This window comes from Stegodyphus dumicola, chromosome X1 (genome assembly GCF_044657685.1).
Source record: "Stegodyphus dumicola isolate Sdum_Otavi_A_Nest chromosome X1, ASM4465768v1".
In the NCBI taxonomy this organism is placed as follows: domain Eukaryota; kingdom Metazoa; phylum Arthropoda; class Arachnida; order Araneae; family Eresidae; genus Stegodyphus; species Stegodyphus dumicola.
In genome coordinates, this window is record NC_140780.1 from 169,163,070 (window position 1) to 169,187,182 (window position 24,113).

The 24,113-nt window shown below is 34.1% G+C and overlaps 1 protein-coding gene across 1 annotated transcript in view; it reads right to left on the reverse strand.

The window, feature by feature from the left end:
• Positions 1 to 24,113, reverse strand: part of LOC118194031 (dual specificity protein phosphatase 7-like) — a 210,483-nt gene that overhangs the window by 144,205 nt on the left and 42,165 nt on the right. Inside the window, exon 2 of the mRNA XM_035365215.2 lies at positions 7,717 to 8,121. Within this exon, the coding sequence (XP_035221106.1) occupies positions 7,717 to 8,121 (405 nt within the window). The remainder of the gene's footprint in view (positions 1 to 7,716; positions 8,122 to 24,113) is intronic.

Genomic DNA, 24,113 nt, shown 5'->3' on the forward strand with positions numbered 1-24,113 from the left:
TTTCTTTCTCATCCAAATAAGCAAATGCAGGTCAATGGCAAAAATGGCGCACCACCCAATCAGGTAAGCTTCTTTGAGCATCCATGAGAGTATGGGTTCGGAGAGCCTACTTTATCTGTACCGGCTATATAATGCATTATGTGTTCAGCAAAATGAAAAACAGATAACATGTACAGTTATTTTTACCGATATCCAAGTCAGTAAAATATTAGTTACTGTCTGTGTCAAAGGAAAGCTCTTAAACTCGATATTTCCAGAGAACTTTGACCTGGATTTGGCAGATTTAAACAAATTTATTTTTATCTCTTTGTGCTGCAGAGTTTAAAATTTTAATCACTTCTATTTAAATTAATTCTATCCCATCATTCCACTGCTTCACTTCAGCTCTTCCAGAAGATGCACATTTTAGTGGCAGGATATTAAGGTTATCGTGTTTAAGCAATTTTACACAAAATTCTTGAGCTTCAAATCGTTAAATTTTGGAAATAATTAAATTAAATTAACTTTCGAGTCACAAAGTTATTTAATTTGCTGAATAACTGAAACACATAGAAAAAAACTTCAAAATATGTTCAGATAGCGAACGTACTTCTTAGAATAAAGATTTTAGAAATTTAAAAGAATATACGAGATCGATAACTTTTGTACGTTTAACTCAAAAATATTCAACCAAACCTTCAAATTTAAACTTTAAAACTTACGTATTGGGGGGATTTAAGTCAAAATTATAAATAAATGAATGAATAAAAGAAATCGAAATGCAGTTGTCAGGTCTGGAGACTGAATGAAGCATTACATCAGTAATAACGGAGTGTTATACCTAGATCAACAACCAGACCCGTGGACGGAGGGTGGTAAAAACAGTTGGATCCGGAAGGGAGTGGTATTCGCTGGGAACTCGGGTATCCTGTTACCCGAAGGGGCAAATGAAATATTTGACTTGGAGAATGGGAATCTGAAGCAAAAGGTGTCTTCCTGTTTGCGCGGTTGTCAAAAACGTTCCTATTTGCGCGAAATCATCAATCTTCATTCCCCCCTCCAAAGGGGTTCCATAATGGGGGGCCGACTGGGCGTTGGCCTCTTCCGAAATGTAGGAAAGCAAAAATGTTTTAGATTTAAGAAAAGAATTTTTAAAAGAAATAATCGAAAGATATTTATGACGTCTGAGTCTTTGTATATCTTTGCATAAATGAAGTATTGTTTTTAAAAGGGAAGAGATGTTCAAACTCTGCGATGATTTTGGCAATGAACGAAAAGATCGTTTCCTAAAGTAAAAACAGTATTCTTCCGAAATTCTGCATAAAGGTGAATTATAATAAAATCTTAGAACATATATTCGTTGCGAAAAGAAAGGCAGATGAAAAGAAAATATACCTCGAATATCAAGGCAGCTTCTGAGAAAGCTGCCCTAGCCAAAAGAAGCTTTTTTTCCCTAGCTGTAAACTGTCAAAATTATAATTCAGAAATATAGCATCTGAATCTCGATTGAATGGACTTGCTTTACTTGCATTCATCGGAATATCCAAATACATTAATAGAAACCATTGATAAATTTATTAATTGTCAAAGGTAAATTTGTTAGTTTCAAAGATTTAGTTCAGAAATTCCAGAAGCACAGCGCACGATTCAGCAGTGATTGTATATATTTATCATACTAATTTAAAATAATTAATTATGTGTATATACTTGTTAGTAATTATTGACAGTAAATATAAATAGTTAAAGAGTATATTTTAAATCATTTATTTTTATATACACATCTGTATTTGTATATAATGAAATTGCTAATTATTATCAACTTATTTGATATTATTTCATTTTAAAATGCTCTTTTTCTAAATCTCCTATTCATCTAGCTTCTTTTTTAAGAGAAACTGTACTTTGTGAGTCCCTTTAAATTCCAACTGTAAATGCGATTCGCAATTTAATTTATTCGTATGGTGGCAATATTAAAAACTTCGGAAACACTGGTTCAACAGTTGTAACTGAAGAGTAAGTACAATCAGCTTCTTTAAGGCAAATATCAAACGACTTAGTTTACTCTGACGATGGATATTTAAAAAGTGGAGAATTCAATATTCGTCGAATATTGCGATATTCTGATAATCCCTTAAAATTCGTACTTTCGAAATCTCTGATAATCCCTTAAAATGCATGCTACGATTAGAAAATTTAATAAATTTGATTACAGTGTGACCTTATTAGGTTTAATCAATGCAGCAAACGTGAAAAATATGCAGTGCTCTCCCCGAGTCTCGAACCCTGGACCTCTCGAATACACGCCCGAGTATGCTTCCAATTAATCACGAAGGCATGCGGAAAGGAGGCAGAAAATACCTTATAACTAAAACTATCAATTTAATAACAGAGAAAATTCAACTTTCCTTTACACTTTTCCAGCCTTAAGACTGGGAGTAAAAGTACTGGCGTGTTTAAAAGTTGTGTGATGTTAGTCACTTTCCTTTTTTTAAAAAAAAAAAAAAAAATATTATTAAGTTATTTTTAGAGAAAATTTTCATATGTTTTAGTCGAATTTTTGTAGATAAGAAAGAGATAATAAGCACTTTCTTATATTTTGTGATGAGTAAAATTCTTGCATAATACGTTGGATTCTTTCCTCTTTTTTGACAACACTTGTTTTCCTTCTTTTCCCTTCTAAATTTACATAACGACGATCTATAAAATAATCACTTTCTTTAGCTTCGTTTTTCAAAAATTTTATCAGCTCTAGAGTTTTAGGATGGATTTTCCTAATAACAGAATTTAATTTATGATGCCATCCTTCAACAGTATTATTTGTCCTGTGCAATTTTTCATTGCAATTCCACATCTGTATAGTTACAACGTCATTTTCAAGCCACTTCTCAACAAAGTAATCATAAAATGCCTCTAATCTTGCATTACGAGGTGAACTTTTATGTATGCACAGCCAACCATCATCAACATATTCCGCGGGTACGTATGCAAGGGACGCGCACATTCTGAGATGGGTTCTAATTTCTTCATTATGCCTATATTCGTTAACAAGTCCCAAGTCTTGAATCTTTCTTCACAGACACTGATTTAAGTGGAAATTGCAACTTCTGATATTTAAGAAAGGAAAAATATTTTTCAGAGAAATTATAACTGCAATTTCAAAATCCATCACAATTTCTTTAGGATCCCAATCAGAAATATGATTTTTAATTAAACGAAATAATCTTTCATAAGTCTGTTTTCGCTTATTGGGAAGTAAGCAAAACAATACAGGAACAACATTAATCTCGTTAGAGGTACTTCCAATATCAACATAGATAGTATACATTTGAGAGAAAAGCTTTGAGCAACTTTTAAAAGTTCCATCCATAAAGAAAGTTTTGCCGCTTTTCATTGCTTCCCTCCCCTTCTTACTTGAAAATACCAAAATTCGGTTATCTTTCATCGAACAACAAGAAACTAAAGTTATCATCCATTGTTAATAATTCATTAGGAATTTCTAAATCTTCCATACATGTAGCTTCTCGATCGTATCCTTCGGCACTTTGCCTAGATTTGTATAGAGCTGTTTTAACACTTGAAAACTGCGGAATATTGGTTAATATGTCAAAGCCTTGATTGTATAGTTTTCCAACTTCTTCATTGTAAATTTGAGAAAGTTGAACATTTTCTTCTTTCGCTCTCATTTTTGCTAGAAATGTTTGTTTTTTTTACTAAAGAATGTGCTGTATCAGATTGACATAAATGAATTTTTTCTTCTAAAACAACTTCTTGGTTTTAATTGAGCTTTTGCAGCTTTTAGTTCTTTCATTAATGCAAATCCAATAAACTACATTTTCCTTATTTCTATTCCGAATTCGATATTGATAACCTTTGTAAAGGGCTAAAGGCTTTTTTCTTTTAGTTTCAATAATCTCTAAAACATCCATACTGATTTAGGTACGAAAAATAACAGCTAATACTGAAGATTTTAAAGTGGAATGAAACTAAAGATTTCGAGAGGAGCCTAAACCTAAGACACATCTTCAGTCTAACAATGTCAAGACGATGACTAACTTCAGAAAGAAACTGCCCAACTCTTCTTAATGACTCATTCTGACATCCCCTGAGGAAATTTGGGAGGGGGACTGTACTCCCCGATTTCGCGCAAAGAGGAAGATTTTTTAAAAACGCGCAAACAGGAATCGCGGAAACAGACCTAAATCGAAGCAAAAAGAGGGCATGAAGAAATCTCTCCTTGGGGCTCCCTCTCGGGCTCCATTAAGAAAAGAACTTAAATTCTTATACTAGGGAACTGGTGAAAACCTAAGGCAAGCTGACATGCAAAGTTGAACATACCGTTTTAATCCAAATACAGATTTAGAGCTAACATTTCTCAGCAAGAACATCATCATCAACTGCAGGAATTTAAAACTTACATCATAAAAATTCCACTTATTTCACTTCCCACTCTTTTGTTAGAGGGGTGACATCGATTTTGATCATAATGTTTTAAGATGGTGCATGGTAAGAGAAAACGCATCTTACTTGACAAGGCCTGACTGTCAAGCAAGATGACTAGGGTAAGAGAAAACGCATCTTACTTGACATGTCCTGACTGTCGATGGTGCATGTATATTTTATCGGACATTCAATGAGCTGAATTTCAATGAATTAATTAAAAGACTTGAAGCAAAATAATTATTATAATTCAACATCCTATACTTCAGAATGTCATATAAATGTTAGCAACTTAGAGAATGGAAGTGAGGAAACAACGCGTGACTAGAATCGATTACTCGACCAAACTGTTAAAGAATAGAATGTTGTACGCTTTCTTAAAGCATTTACCTAAGTTTTAATACGTTCATCGCCAACTTTCGTGTTACCGTTCTTTCAATATTTAAAACTGATTTTACATATTTAGAAACGCCGTATCTGTTTTAAGTTATAATACAAAAAAAGGAATAAAAGAAGTTTATTTGATCCAGTATTGCAATTAGCAATTAACAAAAAATCTCATGCATGCTACAAACACGATATGTCAACAGTCATACATTAATTTATGAAAAATTAAAACAAAATATAAATAAGAAAGATCAAACTTCGATTTTTTACAAACTCGCCAATTAATCTGTAAATACCATTTTCGAAGTCAGGAAACATTAAAAATCGACTATGCCCTCGCCGGGATTCGAACCACGGATCTTCCAGTTGCTAGCTTAACTGATAGCATTTACACCTCGAGAGCACGCATGGGGAAATGCGATAATCTCCCTCGCTAAAAGGCCAAATGGGGAGAGACACAGACCTTTGATCAAATCGAGATGATGAATGTATCGTCCACTGCACTTGAGTTTGGGCGCTAGTGTAAAAACCGCCGACATTTTGTGTGTGCGGAAGCGTGAGAAGTCGACTAGGTTCTTGCCGGAATTCGAACAACGGGTCTTCGAATTGCTAACTGGGCGTGCTATGTCTTACACCCACGGAATGCGGTAATTTCTTAAAAACCTAGTACTAGGTAATTTCTTAAAAACCTAGTCGAATAAATCCCGGGGTAAATATCAAGTAAAAAGAAAAGTCCATGTTAGCCAAAAGTTTACTTCATCTAGCTATATGTTTCCTTTTAAAAGTCAATGGTTTGTATATAAAATATTTTATAATAAATACATTTTTATAATATTTATAATAAAATATTTTATAAAATATTCAGATTTGTACATAAAATATTTCCAGGTCACAATGCATTAGCGAAAACAAAATCTGAGAAGAAATTCCCATTTTGAGCTATTCGTTAAAAAAGAAAACGCACTTTTTTGTCGATTTTCTGCTTTTCGTCAAACCAACATGTTAGTCCAGACTTCACAGTTTGCAATCAGACGTTACATTTACACAGGGCAGAAAACTGCATTAACCCTTTTTATAATTGCATAACAGCTCAAATATCCTTTTAAGGCAAATGGGATACTGCAGTTTAGGCAGTAGTATAGTTTAAATTTCATGGGGGGGGGAGAGACTACCAAATTTTAACACCATAAAATTGCAATAAAATTTGTACTTCTGTCAACTAATAAAATGGACAGGTATGTAAACATTCTTCATGAGCTCAATAAGACTTTTAATAATGTCCTCAGAATATCTCAGTCATATGCTTTTTACATAAAGAAAGAAGCGAGTTGGAACTCAGAAATTTCGACAAGATAATTTGCATAAGACAGTACAGAGAACACGGCAGATCCCAGGCATATGCAGCCGTCCTATTAATCGAATGCAACTAATATAAGTAATAATTTTTTCTCTTCCATAACAAAAAAAAAAAAAGGCAAAAAGCAAATATCTTTATGGATTAACAGACAGTGCTTATTCGTTTTTATTGTGTCATCAGCATGGTAAAAGAGATATCAGTTTCAGAACTGTCAAGTCATTGTTAGACCGATCTATGATCTTTTCTGAGTACGAAATTAATTACATTGGAATCCACAAATTAAATCGCATTACAAACCTCAGGAACTCCCATGCTTTACTTGGAATTCCACATTACTACATATACTGCATAGAAGCTAAACAGCCTAATAATAGCATACGCTAACGAGCCTATTAATACCAAATGTACTTCTAATCCCCTACCCCGATAAAAAAAAATGAACATATATTTTCAATAAATTTTAACTAGTCATTCTCCACATTACGAGACACATACTGGTAATGAAATTCGCAAATCTGAAGGAAGATTCTTAATCCGAAGTTTAAAGAGGCCCACCAGCGGCCGAGCAGTAAAGTCGCTGAACACTGGTAGTTCGGTCCGAGGTTCGAATCCCGCGAACGGGCTGGCTGCATGGGTGTTTTTGTGGTTTTCCCCATGTGTAAAGTGTATACGAGCCAGTTTCCCTTAGAAAGTCCTCCACGAAGGCATCCCTTCCCTTAGACAGATAGCCCTAGTGTGCTTTGCCATAATTAAATACACCACACCGAAGTTTAAATGCCGTAGCTTTTAAATTATCCTCATTTCTTCATTTATCTCGTCACACTTTTAAGGTACTGGGCCAGCTTACTACAAGATGTCTGAAAAATAACGGTGGGATTTAATGTCACTCTCAACAACAGCATGTACCTAGGTATGCTACAACATTTTGGCTTTTCCCATTTGTGTACATGGAAGAATATAATTGCGCAATCTTTTATTAAGATGGAGCACGATCACACATTGCAACGATCGTGCAAGATTTGTTGAACATTCATATTTCATGAAATTCAAATGTTTAAATTTCGTCAAATGTTTAAATTTCGTCGATTTAAACATTATCGACGAAATTTAAACATTTCGTCGATAATGTTTAAATTCGGATTTAAACATTATCGACGAAAAGAATTTGCCTTTATGAAATCCCAGGTTTGGCATTTCTTCTTTTATGTTCATAAGAAAATACTGATTAACAATAAAAGATTCAGAAGTTTGTCAATCAAAGAGATGAATCATAGCAGCAATGACTAGAATCATTTTACAGAATGAAGGATATGTGATCATCGTTCCGATGTTGTTAATGGATACACACATAAATATTATAGTATATCTATGGTGACTACTAACTGCAAAAACACTGAAGCCTATAAATTCTGAAACCTTTATCAACCATATAAACTAATCAAAAGCTATATCCCACAGTTAATTTTTTGGGCACTTTGCATGCTAATGGATAGGGATTTTTTCCCCTTGTATTCAGATTATTTAATTTAAATAGAAGGAAAATAAATTAATCTTACCTATGAAAGCAATGGCTTCAGGGAAAAAAGTGGCTAGATTTTGTGACCAGTGGTCTTGTATAGGTATCTTCATATACTTGATCCCGAGACCTTTATCTTCAAACGCATTTGGAAGATTTGGAGTTACATTCAGGATATAACGTATTTTGTGCCGCTGTAAAGCTTCGAGGTCCGCCGAGTTTTCGGCGTTGCCGAGGAATAAGTAGGGCAGAATTTCGACAGGGAACGGTGGGTCGTTGGGGCTAGGTTCGCCTTCTAAGCCGCTGTCACAGTGCTCGTTCTCAGAATCGCTCTCCGACAGAGGAGTAATCCGAAGATTCTCCAAGCTCAGATCAGAATCTCGGGCCTCGGCGGAATCACTCTCCAACCATTCTGGCATTAAGCTTTTGAAAGCATTAAAGCCACCTACAGTAGGAATAAAAACTAGATTAACATATTAAGAGTTTACCTTATAAATTCTTAATACAAATTAATGTTATTTTTATCCTAAAATTAAATAGAAAATGCGTTGTAAGACCAATATCTTTTTTGAGCTCGAAGTAGTATCCATACGCCGAGTATTTAAAGGCTAGCAATTGAACTTCATATTTTAGGTATTCAAAAAACCTCACACTGGGTATTACATGAACATGGTATTTTTATAAATTTTAATGCTTTACATTATTTCTATTTTCTCAATAGCCAACTCTAACTCTTTCTTAACAGCCAACTCTGATTTTGACTATCGCTGGTGGCTAAAATTTATACTGACGTACGGTATGATCTCGAATTCAGACGAACATATTAATTCTAATTTTTTTCTTTTTCTATCCGAAAAAATCTTTTCTGGAACGCAGAATCTCATTTCTGGCAATGCTATAAGTAATTTTTATTTCGGATTTAAACATTATTTTCCATCCTTCCATGAGTACAGTACCGCTATTTTTCATTGCGTGAGTATAGTACCACTACTTTTTTAAGTAACGTAAGTAGGTTTTATTTCACAATAAAATAAGCAATACATTATGCAAAGATTACTTTTAACAATGTTAAATTTCCAACTAAACATAGTTAGGAGTTTAACAATTGCATACTTAGTTGGGAGTTAAGAAATGTTCAGAATATTAGAAACTTTAAACGTAGTCTTAACTCGCCCTTGACTGACATAAGAGTTATTAAAAGTCTCTCTCTCCGCCCAGTTATTTCAAATCATATAAGTTATATGTCCTAGTAAGTTATATGTACTGAACATGAAAGGCATTTCAGAAATACATTTTCTGATTTCACTTGAGTCTGCAACCACATTATTGCCACTTCTTGTAATTTGTACAGCTACAGAGAATTTCGATTACTGATTAACATGTATACTGAAGTATCGGTTTCATGAAGCACTGTTATGAATTAAGACAAAGAGTAGATACTCAGTTTGTCCACGAACAAGTTAGCTGTTTCCCTACTGAATGTAAACGCCTAAAATGTTAATGTTTAGTGCGCTCTTTCCCAAAAATTGCTTCATTTTGTTGGTTCCATTAATAAAATATTATGTCAAGTGAGCGGACACTCAATACGTTTCGGTAAAATTCAAGTTGTCGTCAAATGGGGTTAGGGACACGCCAGTAACATTTAAGTTAAGCTAAAACAGACTTAGTTTGGTGTAGAACTTGAATAAAACTCTATCAGTTTCGAGGACGATTGGACGTATGACCCTTTTCTTTAGGAGAACAAAAAAAGGGGGGCTACTGAGGCCAACGCCCTGAAAATCGATACAGTTTTATTTAAAATTTACATTAAATCAACGTTGCTTTTCTGCCTAATTTTAGATGATATTGCTAGTAGTGATATCTCAGAGAATATGGTTAAATATAAAATGAAGCACCGTTCATATTGCATACGACAGTATTGTACCCCTTTCTCTAAAACCCATGAAATGGAATTAAAAAAAAAAAAAAAAAAAACTCTTAACACCTTTCCCTTGTTCGGACACATATCTCTTGTTTTTAAGTAACGACATAAAATATAGCTCCATCTGAAATGCTTAAATAACGCCGGCCCACCTAATAGTCGTGCGGTACGGTCGGTCACTGAACACTGGTAGTTCGATCCGGGGTTGGAATCCCCGCGAACGGACTGGCTGCACGAGAATTTTCGCGGTTTTCCTTATATATATATCATGTAACGTATATACGAGCCACTTTCCCTTACAAAGTCCTCCAAGAAGGCCTCCCTCCTCTTAAGAAGACAGCCGTCGAGTGGTTTGCCATAATCAAATAAACCAAACCTAAATATCACCAGAACCCATCCTTATTGCACAAAAATCAGTAATTACAAGATATCGTCTTTTGGGCTGAAACAAAATGAAAACATTTTTATTGCAAAAAATCAGTAATTACAAGATATCGTCTTTTGGGTTGAAACAAAATGAAAACATTCTTATGGCTTACTACTATTCTAATTCTTCAATCTATTTATAAAAATTTAAATTTATATCTTAGATTATAACGTTACTAATAAAACCGTGTCTGGATTTTATTTGAAATTGGAAGACTTCGCCTAAATAACTACTTTTGCGTTTTGAGACGAGAAAGCCAATCGATACACGTCGAATCTTCATAACTTGTCTTCTCAGCACACCTTTCTCCTCCTTTGCCCAAATACCTTCTTTGTTAATATTAAAATGAATGTGACCCCAGAAACTAATTCTATCATACGAAATAAAAGATTAATTGAACCTCCATGTAAATAAAGGATTTCGAAGAATATGCAATAAATTTAAGATATTCGTTACAGTAAAACATAAAGACATCAGAAAAGTGAATACTTTCAAAAGAATAATCTTCGGAGCACAAAAAGAAACCAGAGATACGAAAACCAAAGTAAGAACACTCATATCAAATATCACCCTCACAGCTGAAATCGCAACCCCACGCCAATTTTAAAGGAGAACAAGTGTTTACACCTTGTGCTGTTATTATCCGATTCCTTTAGGAACAAAAGACCAGTTCCAAAATAGTATTTTATTAACTTGAGTAAGGTAGCCTTAAGTTCCTGAAACTAGCTATTCTGAATAGCAATAAACCGTAGTGATCGAAACATCGTCTTTACAAAATTATATATTATATTCTTCAAAGCAAAGGAGTGCTCGTTGCATTAGATATTCAATTTCTTTGTCGTTTCTGAAGATATAATGAAATCTGTTAGCATCTGTTTAAGTGTAATAGTTATTCCTGCTTTCTTTCAGAATAGCGTCTGAAAAATTCTGGAACATTCGATTTCTTGCTTCATTTTAATTGAGGGCATAATATTGAATACCATCTATCACAATTGTTTCCAACACCGTAAACTGATAGCTGCGTTTCAGACTGCTAAGTTTTCAGCTATTTAGGTCTTAAGCCACAGCGAATTAGGAAACCTTACGCATACTTGATCCCAGATAAATTTTGCTCCGGCGAGAGTCTTCATTGACGAATTCTTAAATTCTCCTTTTTTATAACCCGCCCCTACCTTTTCCAGGAGATAATCGTAACAAAAAAGTGCACTGTTACCATAGCAAAATATTAATACCTTCAAGTTTTTAGCACAGTGAAAATAAAACAACCGAAATTTTCAAATTTCTGTGTCAAATATAACGAATTTCCTTAACATAACAAACATCAGCGTTCCACAGAACATTGTTTTTCTGAGATAAGCTATGCATTTATTTCTAATTTTAAACAAAATAAAAAATTGTTAAAACATTCTCAGTACAATTCATTTTTAGACTTGCTGATTAAATGTTATTTTTCCCCACCATTGCGGCAAGCTGGATTTCAGTGCAGCGAAGTTTTGTTGAAGGATTTTATAAGGATGAAGATGATAAAATTAATTTCAAAGGCATCCAAGGTGTCCCTCTGAAAGTCACAATCTAATTTGAGAAATATTCATTTCCATTTAAAACTATTGCTATTTATTTTATACCCGTGATACCATTATGATCCGGCCGAGGGGGGTCAAAACACTTTCAATCATTATCATACTTGAACTCAGCAAAATATTTTCTGATAGCTACACATCCACGGTCTTAGCAGATCGACTTTGAGATCCGGAAGAATAAAACAGTTTTGAAACCAAACTGAAACATTATGATCTTCTACAAATAAAATCAGGAACAAAAGGTATCCAAAGGTGTCTCACTTATTGGGTTAGCAAATCTTAACAGTCAGTCAATCAAGAAGCTTTACATTCAGGCGCAAATTTTCACAATATTACGATATCGATCCATGTTCTTCCTGCAGATTCCTCGTTCATTATTGGGTTACTAATATTTTAGAGTTGATTGAAGAAACCCACATTCAGGAGCAATTATTTTCACTGTTATAACACAGAGGAAGAATCGCTGTGAGCAACTGGAAATGATTAAAATGGTACGTGCTGCTGCTTCTTCTTCTTAGGTTCTGCTTCATAATGTGTTACTCCGGTTTGCGAGTATCTATAGTTGCGTTAACCGATTCGGCCAAGGAGACAATCTCGATGTGTGAGAAATGGCTGTTCAACAATGTAAAGGTATTTCTTAGCTATACACAAGATGTGGTTTCCTGGAGTCATATTCATGAATTACCATTACAGCTGGATAGCCTTTAACTGTGACAGGGAAGTTATTGTCTTCGCAGAACTCACGTAAAGTATTAAATAACACGCAGATAAAAGAATGACTAAAATGTTTCTTAGCTACTAGAAACATATTAACTGATTCAAACTTAAAAATTTCTCAATTTGTAGTTACAAACAATGCATAAAATTGACTGCAGCATATCACAATGTATCGATGCACAAAAGTGTTCCATAACTCTGTAAGTATCATTTGTTAGCTAAATCTTACAAATTTCAACAAGGAATGCTGAATATTAGTTAAAGCTCATTTAATGACACTGTAGGGAATTTCTGTGACAAAATACCTTTTCACGCTTGAACTTGGCTCTTCGCAGCAACGCAAAGCAAGGAACAGGATGCAGCCGCTTTAAATTACAATCTTTAGTATGTCAGTTCAGATGCAGGATAACTGCTGTAGGTTATTCGGGGATAACTTTTTTTTTTCCTGTATAGAAAATTACTTTGTAGGTTTCTGAAGTGAGGGATGCTGTTCACAAAAATTTTTTAAAAAGTAAAGGACTGAGCAAATTAAAAACCTCTTTTTATCTTAAATCTTGATATTTTCTGTATGTACCTATAGGAAAACGACTTTATGAGGCCTAAAACCATTTTAATAAAAGTACAAAGATACAAAATACACGGACTCAAGTTTATAGACCGTGTTATCTGCATATTTCTCATAAGCTCAAATCCAAGCCTTTCATTATTGATATAGCTATTTCAAGTATTTAAATGATTAACTAGTTAACTAAAAGTCTAATGATGTTAGTCAATCAAATTTGAATTTACAAACAACAAAGCTATAATGGTTCAGATGGGAAGTTGTCATGCATGTGTTCTTACATCTTTCAATATCCAATCACGCATAGCTCACCAGACTCAAGTGGATAAAACCATTCAAGACTGATATCCCGCTGGCATGAATAGAATGCAGTGGTGCTTTTCCTCCACAATAGTATTTTCTCAAAGCAGGTATCCCACACATAATTTGGCGAACCGAAACATTTACTTTCTTCGTCTTTTTCTCAGTTCTCAGCTTTGTCATCCCCATTACAAATGGACACTAACAGCTACATTATAAAGAATATCTACAAAAGTTTCAGGGCTAAATTTTGCCGCCCATTTCCAATTTTTATCGTTTGGTATCTTCTTTACGGTCGGCAAAATTTACGATGCGATAATTAGCAGAGCCTGAGTACCGTGTAGCTCGTGATTTTCCTTTGCTACTCGTCTGAAAACATATATCTAACTGCAAATATAAGCTACTTTAACTATTACGGTCAGTTATCGCCAACAAGAAATATATTTCTAAATAACTAAGTGCCAATTTGTTAAAACGAAAGTCTACTAACTCCAAAGTTCATGGTTGAAGCTATAATGTGCAAAACAAAATGGTTGCGCTACTTGATACAGACAGTTTCAAAAAGTGGTTTAACTGTCTCTACAGTCTACAGAAGTCTGATCGACACGACACCTATATTTTACGCTAGCAATTAAACGTTAATACCACTTTACTCCCTGCACAAAACCTCACTTTCACTACACAATCTCATTTGCACACTAACAGCGTCAGCGTCTGTGGTTCTATTGCAGCATGAGTTGCAGTTAAGGAACGACCGTGTTTAACTTACTTGCGCGTAATTTAAACTTGCTTCAGGATCGGCGCTAAGCATTTCGCCGCCCGGTGTAATTTCTGTGGGTTTTAAATTCTGCTGCGCGGAACCTCTCTAAATTCTAAACGTTTTGTCGCCCCTAGGGTTACCAAATGCCTCCCCTAAATTTTAAAAATTTTGCCATCCCTAAATTCAGCCGGCCGTGCTTGCACAACTTTTGGTCTCGACAATGAACGCGATTAAAGTGAAGAAAAGGATTTAAAACTCAGCAGTAAACGGAAATTGAAATAATTGTCACGACTCCCTAAGACTGCATTGCATTTTTAGGAGATTCACAAAACATCGTATAATTCCTTGTCCTCTTTGTTTTTCTTGCATAACAAACAAGAAAAAATGAGTGTTGGAGACCTTTGAAGAAGCACTGTACCTAATTTCCCCAATTTCCCCAGACTATATTAATCGAGTTCAGGTATTAGTGACAATGATTGATAACCCATCTCAACTTCCTTTCGTTAAAACATTGGCAAATTATTGGAAGAAGTTTAGACGGAACTTTTTGTTTCATTTTATGCAATCAATATCTACTGTTATGAATTCATAGACTAATAAGAAGAAACAATAAAGGTTTCTATACACAATGTAAGTATGGTAGCATAGTTTATTACAAAGAAAAATGCAGCTCTTCTTATTTCTCTAAATCACCAGCTACCTTCTCTAAAGAAATGTCATCTTGAAGGTGCAATTTTAAAAGCATTTCAAAAATTTAGACAAACTTTCAAAATTTATTCTAGCATTTTTTTTTTCCATCACGGAATTCAGAAACTTCATGAAGAAAAGTATGTAGAAAGGTCCAACAGTGTCAAGTGTTTTTTTTTTTTTTTTTTTTTTTTTTAATCCGTAATTTAGTCCTAAAAACGTGGCAAACGCACCACGTCTACCAATGCTATTTACCTTCGTTAAGATATAGCTTAAATTTTCATTGATTAATTTTTCATGTTGTCTTAACATAGCCTTCATTTATACAGTAAGTTAATAACACATTTTTAGATTATGCAAAAATAATTGTTCAGTGTTATTCCCAGACAAAAATAAACGCTGGGGCATAACGAAACACATATGATTAATTATAAAATAAAGCCTAGTGTCAAACACTTACTTGAAAGGGAAAGAATAAAAAAGAGGGGGGGGGAAGACCTTGACTTAAAAAAAAAAAAAAAAAAAATTACTAAAGGACGTGGTTTCCAAGCATTCTTTTTCAAAAATCAGAGTCTGGGAATTTACACAAATCCCTCCGGAAGAAAATATTTTCCTTTCAAGAGCACATGACACAGGTGTTCCTGATACATTTTTGCGTAAGATCAAAGAGAGTAGGTAGCAAAGCTCGAGAGCTTATTTGGTAACGAAAGACGAAAGAATAATAACAGGCAATTATCAAGTGCTGAGGAGCTGCGTTTTGTAACCAAAGGCGCGAAAAATTGTGGCGGGGATTGGAAAAATCGATTAAGGAAACAGCTTTATTATTGTTTCTTTAAGCGTGGGTGTCTTAGAGGTAAAAAGACAAGAAACGGTTCATTTACGTAATTCAATCAGCATTTATTTTTATTATCCTTAAGTTAAACATGTCGTGATTTCTCTTAGAAAAGAGTGCGCTGTTGTTTCAAAACAGTGAAAACATAATAGAAGCTCCGAGCCAAAATATTTGTAAAATATTTTATGCAAATATTTTAGTCAATTTTTTTTTTTTTTTTTTTTGTTTGGTTCCCCCACCCCTGAAGGTGTAATTAGAGTTTCAGTGCCACGAGCACTAATGAAAGTTCCATTAGAGTGAAAATTCTGTGGATCCTGATGGATTCAAAGAATTCCTCATTTAATTCTTCTCAGTCAGTAGTAAGTAGTTAACTATCACATTAACTACTGGTTCATTTTTTGGAATTAAAGGATAGTTTTCCTTAGTATTTTGTTGGATTACTTTAGTCCGTTTTCCGATAATACCTCTCCCCCTCATGCAAGGATTCCCCTTTTTCTTTCTAATTTTTCTTATTAACGTAGAGAATGAAAAAAGAAAGATAAGAAAAATATTTATGTAGAATCAAACATGAAATCCGAATAAGAATGAAATTTAAAGTAGTCCTCATGGCAAAATAGAATCAATGCTGAATATTAAAAAAGTTACTACATAGCTTCTGAAGATGTTCGAAAATTGAATAGTACACTCCAGAAAGAAATTATTGACTTAAACATACGACCTAGCCGCCGTTGACATATCGCTGCGCTACGGTTTAAATCCCAGAGAAATCATGAATGTTCGTAGCTCTCTATACCTCCTCCTGCGAGTGTAATACCGACCGCCCCTTTGGTACACCATGGGCAATTTTCTGGGTGACAAAAAAGCTAAATGCACGATTTTTACGGCCATTCAGAACGATGTTTGAAAAGCAAGATGTCAGGTTACGGGGCGGGACAGGGAGCATGTTGAAACAACGACATGTTGAAATCTTGAAAAATCTACCTTACCTTGTTTGTAGAGTCATTAGGTTATTTGGAAGCAGGAGATGTGAAAAATGAGCAACGCCTTCGCCTGGAATCGAACCACGGACATCTGGAATACGCGCCTAGCATGCAGACCACTACACTACGAAGGCATGCTAAGAAGGCGGGAGAAATACCTTATATTTTCACCATAGAAAGAAAAAGAAAACCACAACTACTTTTCCCAAACGAATATGTATCAGATGCATCTCAGAGTTGCATTTCAAAGTCAAACACAGGTGATAACTACTCAATCCAGTCACTACCAGTGGCTTAGTTATGGCACAAGCATTATGCTATTGGCACAAGCATTACAGACTTTTTTTTAAGCTACTAGAAAATGTGTCCGAAAAATTTAGATTTTATGCTACTGTTAATTATAACATGTATGCACTGAGTGAACCAAAAGTAACAGAAAAAGTAAAGACTTAAATTACTAAATTTCTTTTGGGTTGTTTTTTAGTTTCATCATATATGAATAATTTTACATAAAAAATTACTTAGCATTAAATTAATAGTTTTAGAAACGTGTTTTAACGCTACCTTGTCACTATACCCTCTCTCTTTCGCCATTTCACAGACCTTTCTTCAAATTGCTATGAACTTCAGATATTGCTTGTCGTTTTCGTCAAAAAATTCTTTGTTAGAAAGTCGCAAAAGAATTGCTCTAGGTTTGGGCCTCACCCAGGTACCCGAAACTGAACGATTGTTCAATCGACAGTTTGCAACTGCAAAATCAGCATTGATCAGCCTTGAAGAGAGTGCTGCCTGACAGCTCAATCAAAGAGCTCAAGTGGAATCAAAGAACTGTTTCATGCTCTTTGTCTCAATGGATCAATGGTTCTTTGGGTTAGTGGGCGACACAGTAGGATCTCCTAAGGTATGTTTATTGTGCGTCGTGGTTTTTCAAGAAATGAGCACTGCATCTGCCATAGTCTTTTGTTTTAACCAAGAAAAAGGTAGGGGTGAAGATTAAAATAGTAACCAAAAGATGTTTTTCATTATTCTAATACCCTTAATAGAATGAATATAAGAGTTAGTAATTTTGCTATTGAAAGATGCAGAAATTCTTAATAAAGTGTGAAAAATACGAAATTTCGGTGCACGATACAACAAGGTCTTTAGATCATAATTTGTAAGTATTCTGAAGTTCGCTATAGCCGTTTGAAATAACATTAAGTCTATAGGAAAATGGACGGAAACGAAATTTCGTTTGTTATAAAGTCGGGTTAGCCACAGCAGGGTTTAGCGGTAGTTGCTATATAAAAATATCAAAATTAAAACAAATTTCTCACATTTCTAAGCCTAAATGATTACATTCTATCGATACTCTATTCAAACTTTCGCAATTTAATTCGTCAAAAAAATAGTCATATCACTGAAGAATTAATGCTGAATAGCTTAACTGAGGTTTTAAATTAACAGATTTTCCCATTTTTAAACAGCTTTTGGGTTTGTGATGCAAACAGAGATGTGAAAACGACAAAAAGATTTTCACTGCTCCGGAAAAATAATTATCGTAATAATCATAAATAAAAACAAGAAAGAAGACAAACCCGATGAATGAATGGGAAAAGAAATAAAGACGACGAAGAAGAATTCGAACCTTCCCCTTTTCTAAACAAGTTCGACGGCAAATACCCTTAAAACCGCAAAAGAGCTTTTATGTGTGCGTATTATAAAATAGGGAGAGGAAGGTGCAGAAAAAACATTAAGGTGTGACCTTGACCAGACGCATCAACATTTCTAGACACACGACCGAAAAAGTAACCAAAAAGAATGAGAGATTTGAACACCTACGCACCTGTACTTCAGGTGTCGCCTGTTCAGGTACTTTCCTTTTCTTTGGCTTTGGGGTACCCCACCCACGGTAACTGGTTTTGGGGCAACTGGTTCTCAGTCCGGGTTCGTCATCAAGCGGGTTGAAGGTCACTAGCACGATTGTTGATGATCGGAAACTCCCGTCGAACTGGCGCCCCTCAAACACTCCCAGCTTTTCAAAGGGTCAACTTTTTTTACGGCATCAAGGAGTTAAAAAATCGTCAAGTGTCAGCAATAGAAAGAAAATGGTTTTTTGAGCCCCGCTTACCTCCGATCGTAATGAAGTTTAAAAAATTCATAGGAATTTCGATAAGAAAGAGGCAGCTTCCATTCAAAGTTTTACGTGGATCTGGACGAAAAATGCAGCGAGTCAAATTCCACAATACAGCCGTTCACGTTTACAACAATGGATACAATATATTCTTTAGCTGAATACTATAACCATACGCTGTTGTACTTCTTTACATACGCTATAGTTAGCATTACTCACATTCCATATTAAATAAAAATTATGAAACTGCCCTCTGTAAGAAAACTTCTTCGAAGTTCTTACAACGGTTAGCAACTAAAGTAAAATTTAGGAATTTGTTTGCTATCCCCCCCCAATGACGGACGCTGCCTATAATGGCATTGGCTACTACTAAGAAAGGGTGGCCATTTTTATTGTGGAGGCACCTAATACGCGGCCACCGTTACCTCCTATGAAGAGACAGACAATTTTGCATCTATGCCTTCTCCGCGATTTGAACCCGGGCCCTTTGATATCGCAGTCAGGCTCCCCTAATCACTATATCATCTGGGCGGCATTTGTTTACTATTGACTCCTTTCTAAAACACAGAATAAGCCTAGTATGCTTACACCACAGTTAAGTACACTAAACCTTTCATAGCAAAGAATCGTCGCTGCGTTCATTCGTTTATATCGGGACCGGATTCAAAAATGTACGCACGCATGTATGGATGTATGTGCGTATACACACAGATGTATACGTTAGTATATATATATAGATAGATAGATGCATGCATGAAACATATTCATACATACGTGCATAAATGCATACATACATACATTTCTTAATCCGTAACTAGAAGAGTACCATTTCCAGCCAAATGAATGAAGCATCAGTATTTGATGGATTAGATACCGGATCCAGACTGAACTGGGAAAAAAAGAAGTAATCTTCATGATGGAAAGCTGGAATAATAAGATTCAAGCACTCCATTTTATATATATATATAATGAATAAACCTATCTCTACAATGCAATATAGAAATGTTTAATAGTTTAGCTGATGTTAAGATTTCTTTTTATTTGGAACTTGATTATGAAAATTTAAAAAAAAAAAAAAAAAAAAACGTTAACAGTAAGTGGTTAGCACGGCCAACTAGCAATTAAACGATCTATGGTTCGAATCCTGCCAAGCGCGCTTTTGATTTCTCATGATTCCTGGCTCCATATAGCTTAAATCACTCTTTACAAATTAAGATATAAAATTTTGTAAAAACAAAAATAGCAAAGTCTCTGAAAACTTACTGTGGAACACAATTTAAACACTTAATTTAAGGTACAGTTAGCAGATCATTTCTTATTACTATTTTACGATATATTTTTCCCCAAAGCGTTAATGTATATATACAATTGATACCGAAATAGAGATACTACAAAATATCTATTTTAGAAGACTTAAGATATTAATCCTCCAGCCTGAATTTTTTCAATCAAGAAAAGTTAACTGCAGGCCTATCATGGAATCTTAAATTTACGGAATATGGAGATAGGAGAAGTGTAAATTTTTCCTGACGCTCTAAGACATAGATTTTAGCACTTTCGAAGGCTTGCAACATATTTTAACAGATAACTTTGTAGAGTCATTAGGTTAATTGGAAGCAGGAAAGAGGAAAAATATGCAATCGCCTTCGCCGGGAATCGAACCACGGACCTCTGAAATTCAGGCTCAGTGTACCTTTGAGTGTACTTACGCTCAAAGGGGAGTTTTTTTAACGTTTTGTGTGTTACCTTTATTTGTTAAATACCATGTTCTTCGCACTTACACCATAAAACTGCAGTTCAACAGGAATATAGCAAAATAATCTTAAAATGGGCATATCTTTAGAATTTCCGATACACAGTCTCGCGCGCTGGAGATAATTTTTCCCCCTTTCCGTACAGTGTTGCCATTGCTCACTTTGAAATTGTCGAGATTTTTTAATCAAAAACTCAGAAATGCTTTACAAAACATGAAACAGCTAATAAAACAAATTCCAAATTCGGGCTTTCAGATGCCCATATTCAGGTGAAAACGTCCGTTATTCAAGCAGATTCTTCGTTATTTAATTTTTTTAAATATAATAATACATAGTTCTAATATTTGGCAAAAATTTGGAAAGTGAACCAATATTTATATAGTGAACCAACGCAAAATGCCAAAACGAAATTAATAGTCCAATTGCCCCTTGGGACTAACAAACTTGGCGATACAAAAATAAAAAATAAAATTCACAGTAAGTTTAAATTCGTTATCTCTCTCTCTCTCTCTCTTTTTTAAACAATCACTTTAAGCCTTTCTTTCAGGTTTAAATTGATCATCTATATGTTTCTCTGAAGGGAAGAGAAAACAATGTGCGATTTTTTAAAATCTAACCTATCTGTATCTGCGTGTATACAAATGCAAAATGCTTTAGTATCAGTAATTATGCTTCTCCTCCTCTCAAATTTATTTCTGATACTAGCCAAACATTAAAGCCTCATTATAAATCGTGCAACACAAAAATTTTATATTCTTCATAAAACAAAATACCATGGCAAAAATTCAGAAATAAAGCTAATCAAAATTAAAGCTTGAAGAAGGAGGAGAATCGACTAATGATTTAGAACAATCGATGCGGGATAGCCTTAAGCAAAAAATAAAAATCTAATATCGATTTATAGCCACTTTTATCGATTATCTTCAGTGACATCTTTTATTTTTATTGCAGCTGCGTATGAGATTTAAGGATGCATCGTTTTCTCGAGTTTCGATAAAATAAGCGATATTCTATTCCCATTTTATATCTGTTTTTTTTTTTTTTTTTTTTTTTCTTTTCTTTTTCTCTTTTTATTTTTGTCCCCTTTTATTTTATATTTTTATTTATTTTATTCCAGAGGCTGGAAATTGCGATAGCGCGACAAAAATCCAATTCTAAAAATGGAATAGAGTTAAGTCAAACCTAGAAAAACAAATTTTCACTGTTTAAAGTACAGAAAAAGACACGAAATTCTTGACGTTTCTTTCTCATTTTAATCCATCAAAAATATTCTTAGGTGCACTACAACGAAATATTGGCTGAAAACGTTAAGGAACTTCTCTTATGTATATGGAGGCTATATAGATCTCAAGAACTCTCCGAGGCAATTTAGTAAAGTGCCGGGAAAAATATCAAAACTAACCAAGTGAATTCCATTTCACATTACGATGCTATTTCTTTACAGGTAAATGTCAAAATTTCATTCCAGCTGTGCTAAATTTACTTCTGCAAAGTAAAAAAAACTTTCTTTTCGAATTTCTTTAATCCATTTAAAGGAGAAAAAGGATACTGCAACCACCAAAATAAGCAAAATCCTCGTCAAACCGTAAAATGTTTTTTTCCAATGCCTCTCACTCCCCCTCGACATATACCAAAATTATAAATAAATCTGAGTTGTATTTAAATAAAATAAAACGTTACGAAATGAGAAATATTTAAACGCTATGAAATATTCAGCAACGCGTAACTTTGTAAACTTACGTGTTTATTTATCAGACAAAATTCTACGTTAATTAGTCATTTTCATTCTCATTTTCTGAATCAGATGACTCATTATAAAAGTAAACTAATAAACTATCACGAAAGAAAACGATGCGCACGATTGCAGTGTAATGGTATGGCAGTTTAGCTCCGAGTTTATTCGCGGCTATGGAGCCAATTTGTCCAAATGTAACGTGAAGAATTAGGTTTTATGTAAAAGAGGATTGTCGGCATTATCGTTAAGTCAACTTTACTTTAACCCTTAATGAATAAGTTAAACCTCACTTATGGATAATTATAAGCTTCTTACCTATAACTGGTGAAAGTTAACTAGCAGCACCTGACAGCCATAGACTATGATATAAACTACTAATTAAAGATTGCTATAACTACCAACTCTTTATTATTTGGTATAGGGTTTAGTAAATCAAATAAAAGTACGATATTTGTTAGTTAAAAGATAATAATAAAGGTGAAACTAAAACTTTAAAACAGAAATGGTTTGCTAAATGAGCTTAAAATGCGAACTTTTTTCCAAATTCTATGCAAGTATAAAAACACTTGCATCATTTCAATAATTAACATCTGACACATAATTTTTCTGTTATTGTCGTATAATCGTAAATTCTCGCCACACATTTTACGGTTTACACATACCAATTAATGATAATAAATGGCAATATTTGACGTAATTAATGACACTATTTGACATAGTTAATGACAATATTTTTATCTAAATTGAGATCTGTCGGCAATGACAATATTTCACAAATGACAATCTAATGAAACAGAAATGACAATATTTGATGAATGTTAATGACAACAAGCGACAATATTTGAAAACTTAATAACGGCAAACAAATTATTAATATAATATTCGATTTAAATAAAATTATATTTGTCTAAATTGAGTTTTCTCATATTATTGGCCACCGCATTCGATTTATTAGAAATTATTTTCACTTTCTGAACGTATTTCTAAGCTACCAAATGGTGGGTCTTGATTATTCTGCGGAAGGAGTTACGATTCTGGCCCTTCGCATTCGCGCTCGGAGTTTCTTTATTCTTTAGACATCGAAAAGACATATTTTGAATTGCACAGTGCTCATATGAATTCATATTTGTCGACGGCAGTAACACTTTTTTTTACACTCTACTACATGAACCAATAAAAACCCGAATTCGAAAAGAACGAATTGCCTATGATCATCGACAAGCGTTACAGTAATTTTCTCTATCTTCAAAACGGCGGGCTAGAATAAGCCCTAAGCCACAGACATGAATGATTTAGAGAGACTTCAGACAGTAGAAAGAGAAATTCAACCACGAAGGTCAGTAGAAGATTTTAAACTGAAAAAAAAAAAAAAAAAAAAAAAAAAAAAACCGCGAAGACCATGAAGTGTGTGTGAAATGTTTAGTATCCCACGAGACACGTATAGGTATTAATTTCGGGAACAGTTTATAGGTACACTTTCACACCTCGCAGCCAAAACTTTGGTTCCGTCCAACTTTTTCCGCTGTAAATAGTAGATTTAAGCTGTTCATGTCTAAGGATACCTACATTTACTTCACACATAATTAATTCTATTTCAAAAAATCAGCATAAAAACATATATATATACAGAAAATAAGAAAGTCATAAAACAAGACATGCCCACGCAGGGAAAAAGATTAAAAGCACGTGAAATATTTTTAATGAGGCAAAAGAGTGTAAGCCCGTTAGAACACAATTTGAATGCAGATCCTGCATACTTCTTCAGAGCCATCTAATCCCATTTATTACTATTGATTATTAAATTTCGAATATAATAATAATAATAATAACGGATATCCACACTGTTTATTCTTTTATATCGAGTGGCCGAAGATAAACTATAAATAAATCAAGCGAAGTCTCCCATATCCAATTCGATTTATCTTGGGTTACCCGATATAACTACGAATTTATAATGAGAATCACAACAGGTATTGTAAGGTTAAAAAGGAAATGTATTACCATATTGTATTATTAAGATTATGACACAGAATTCGAAGATATCTGTCTAAGGAAAAGATCCTTAGACA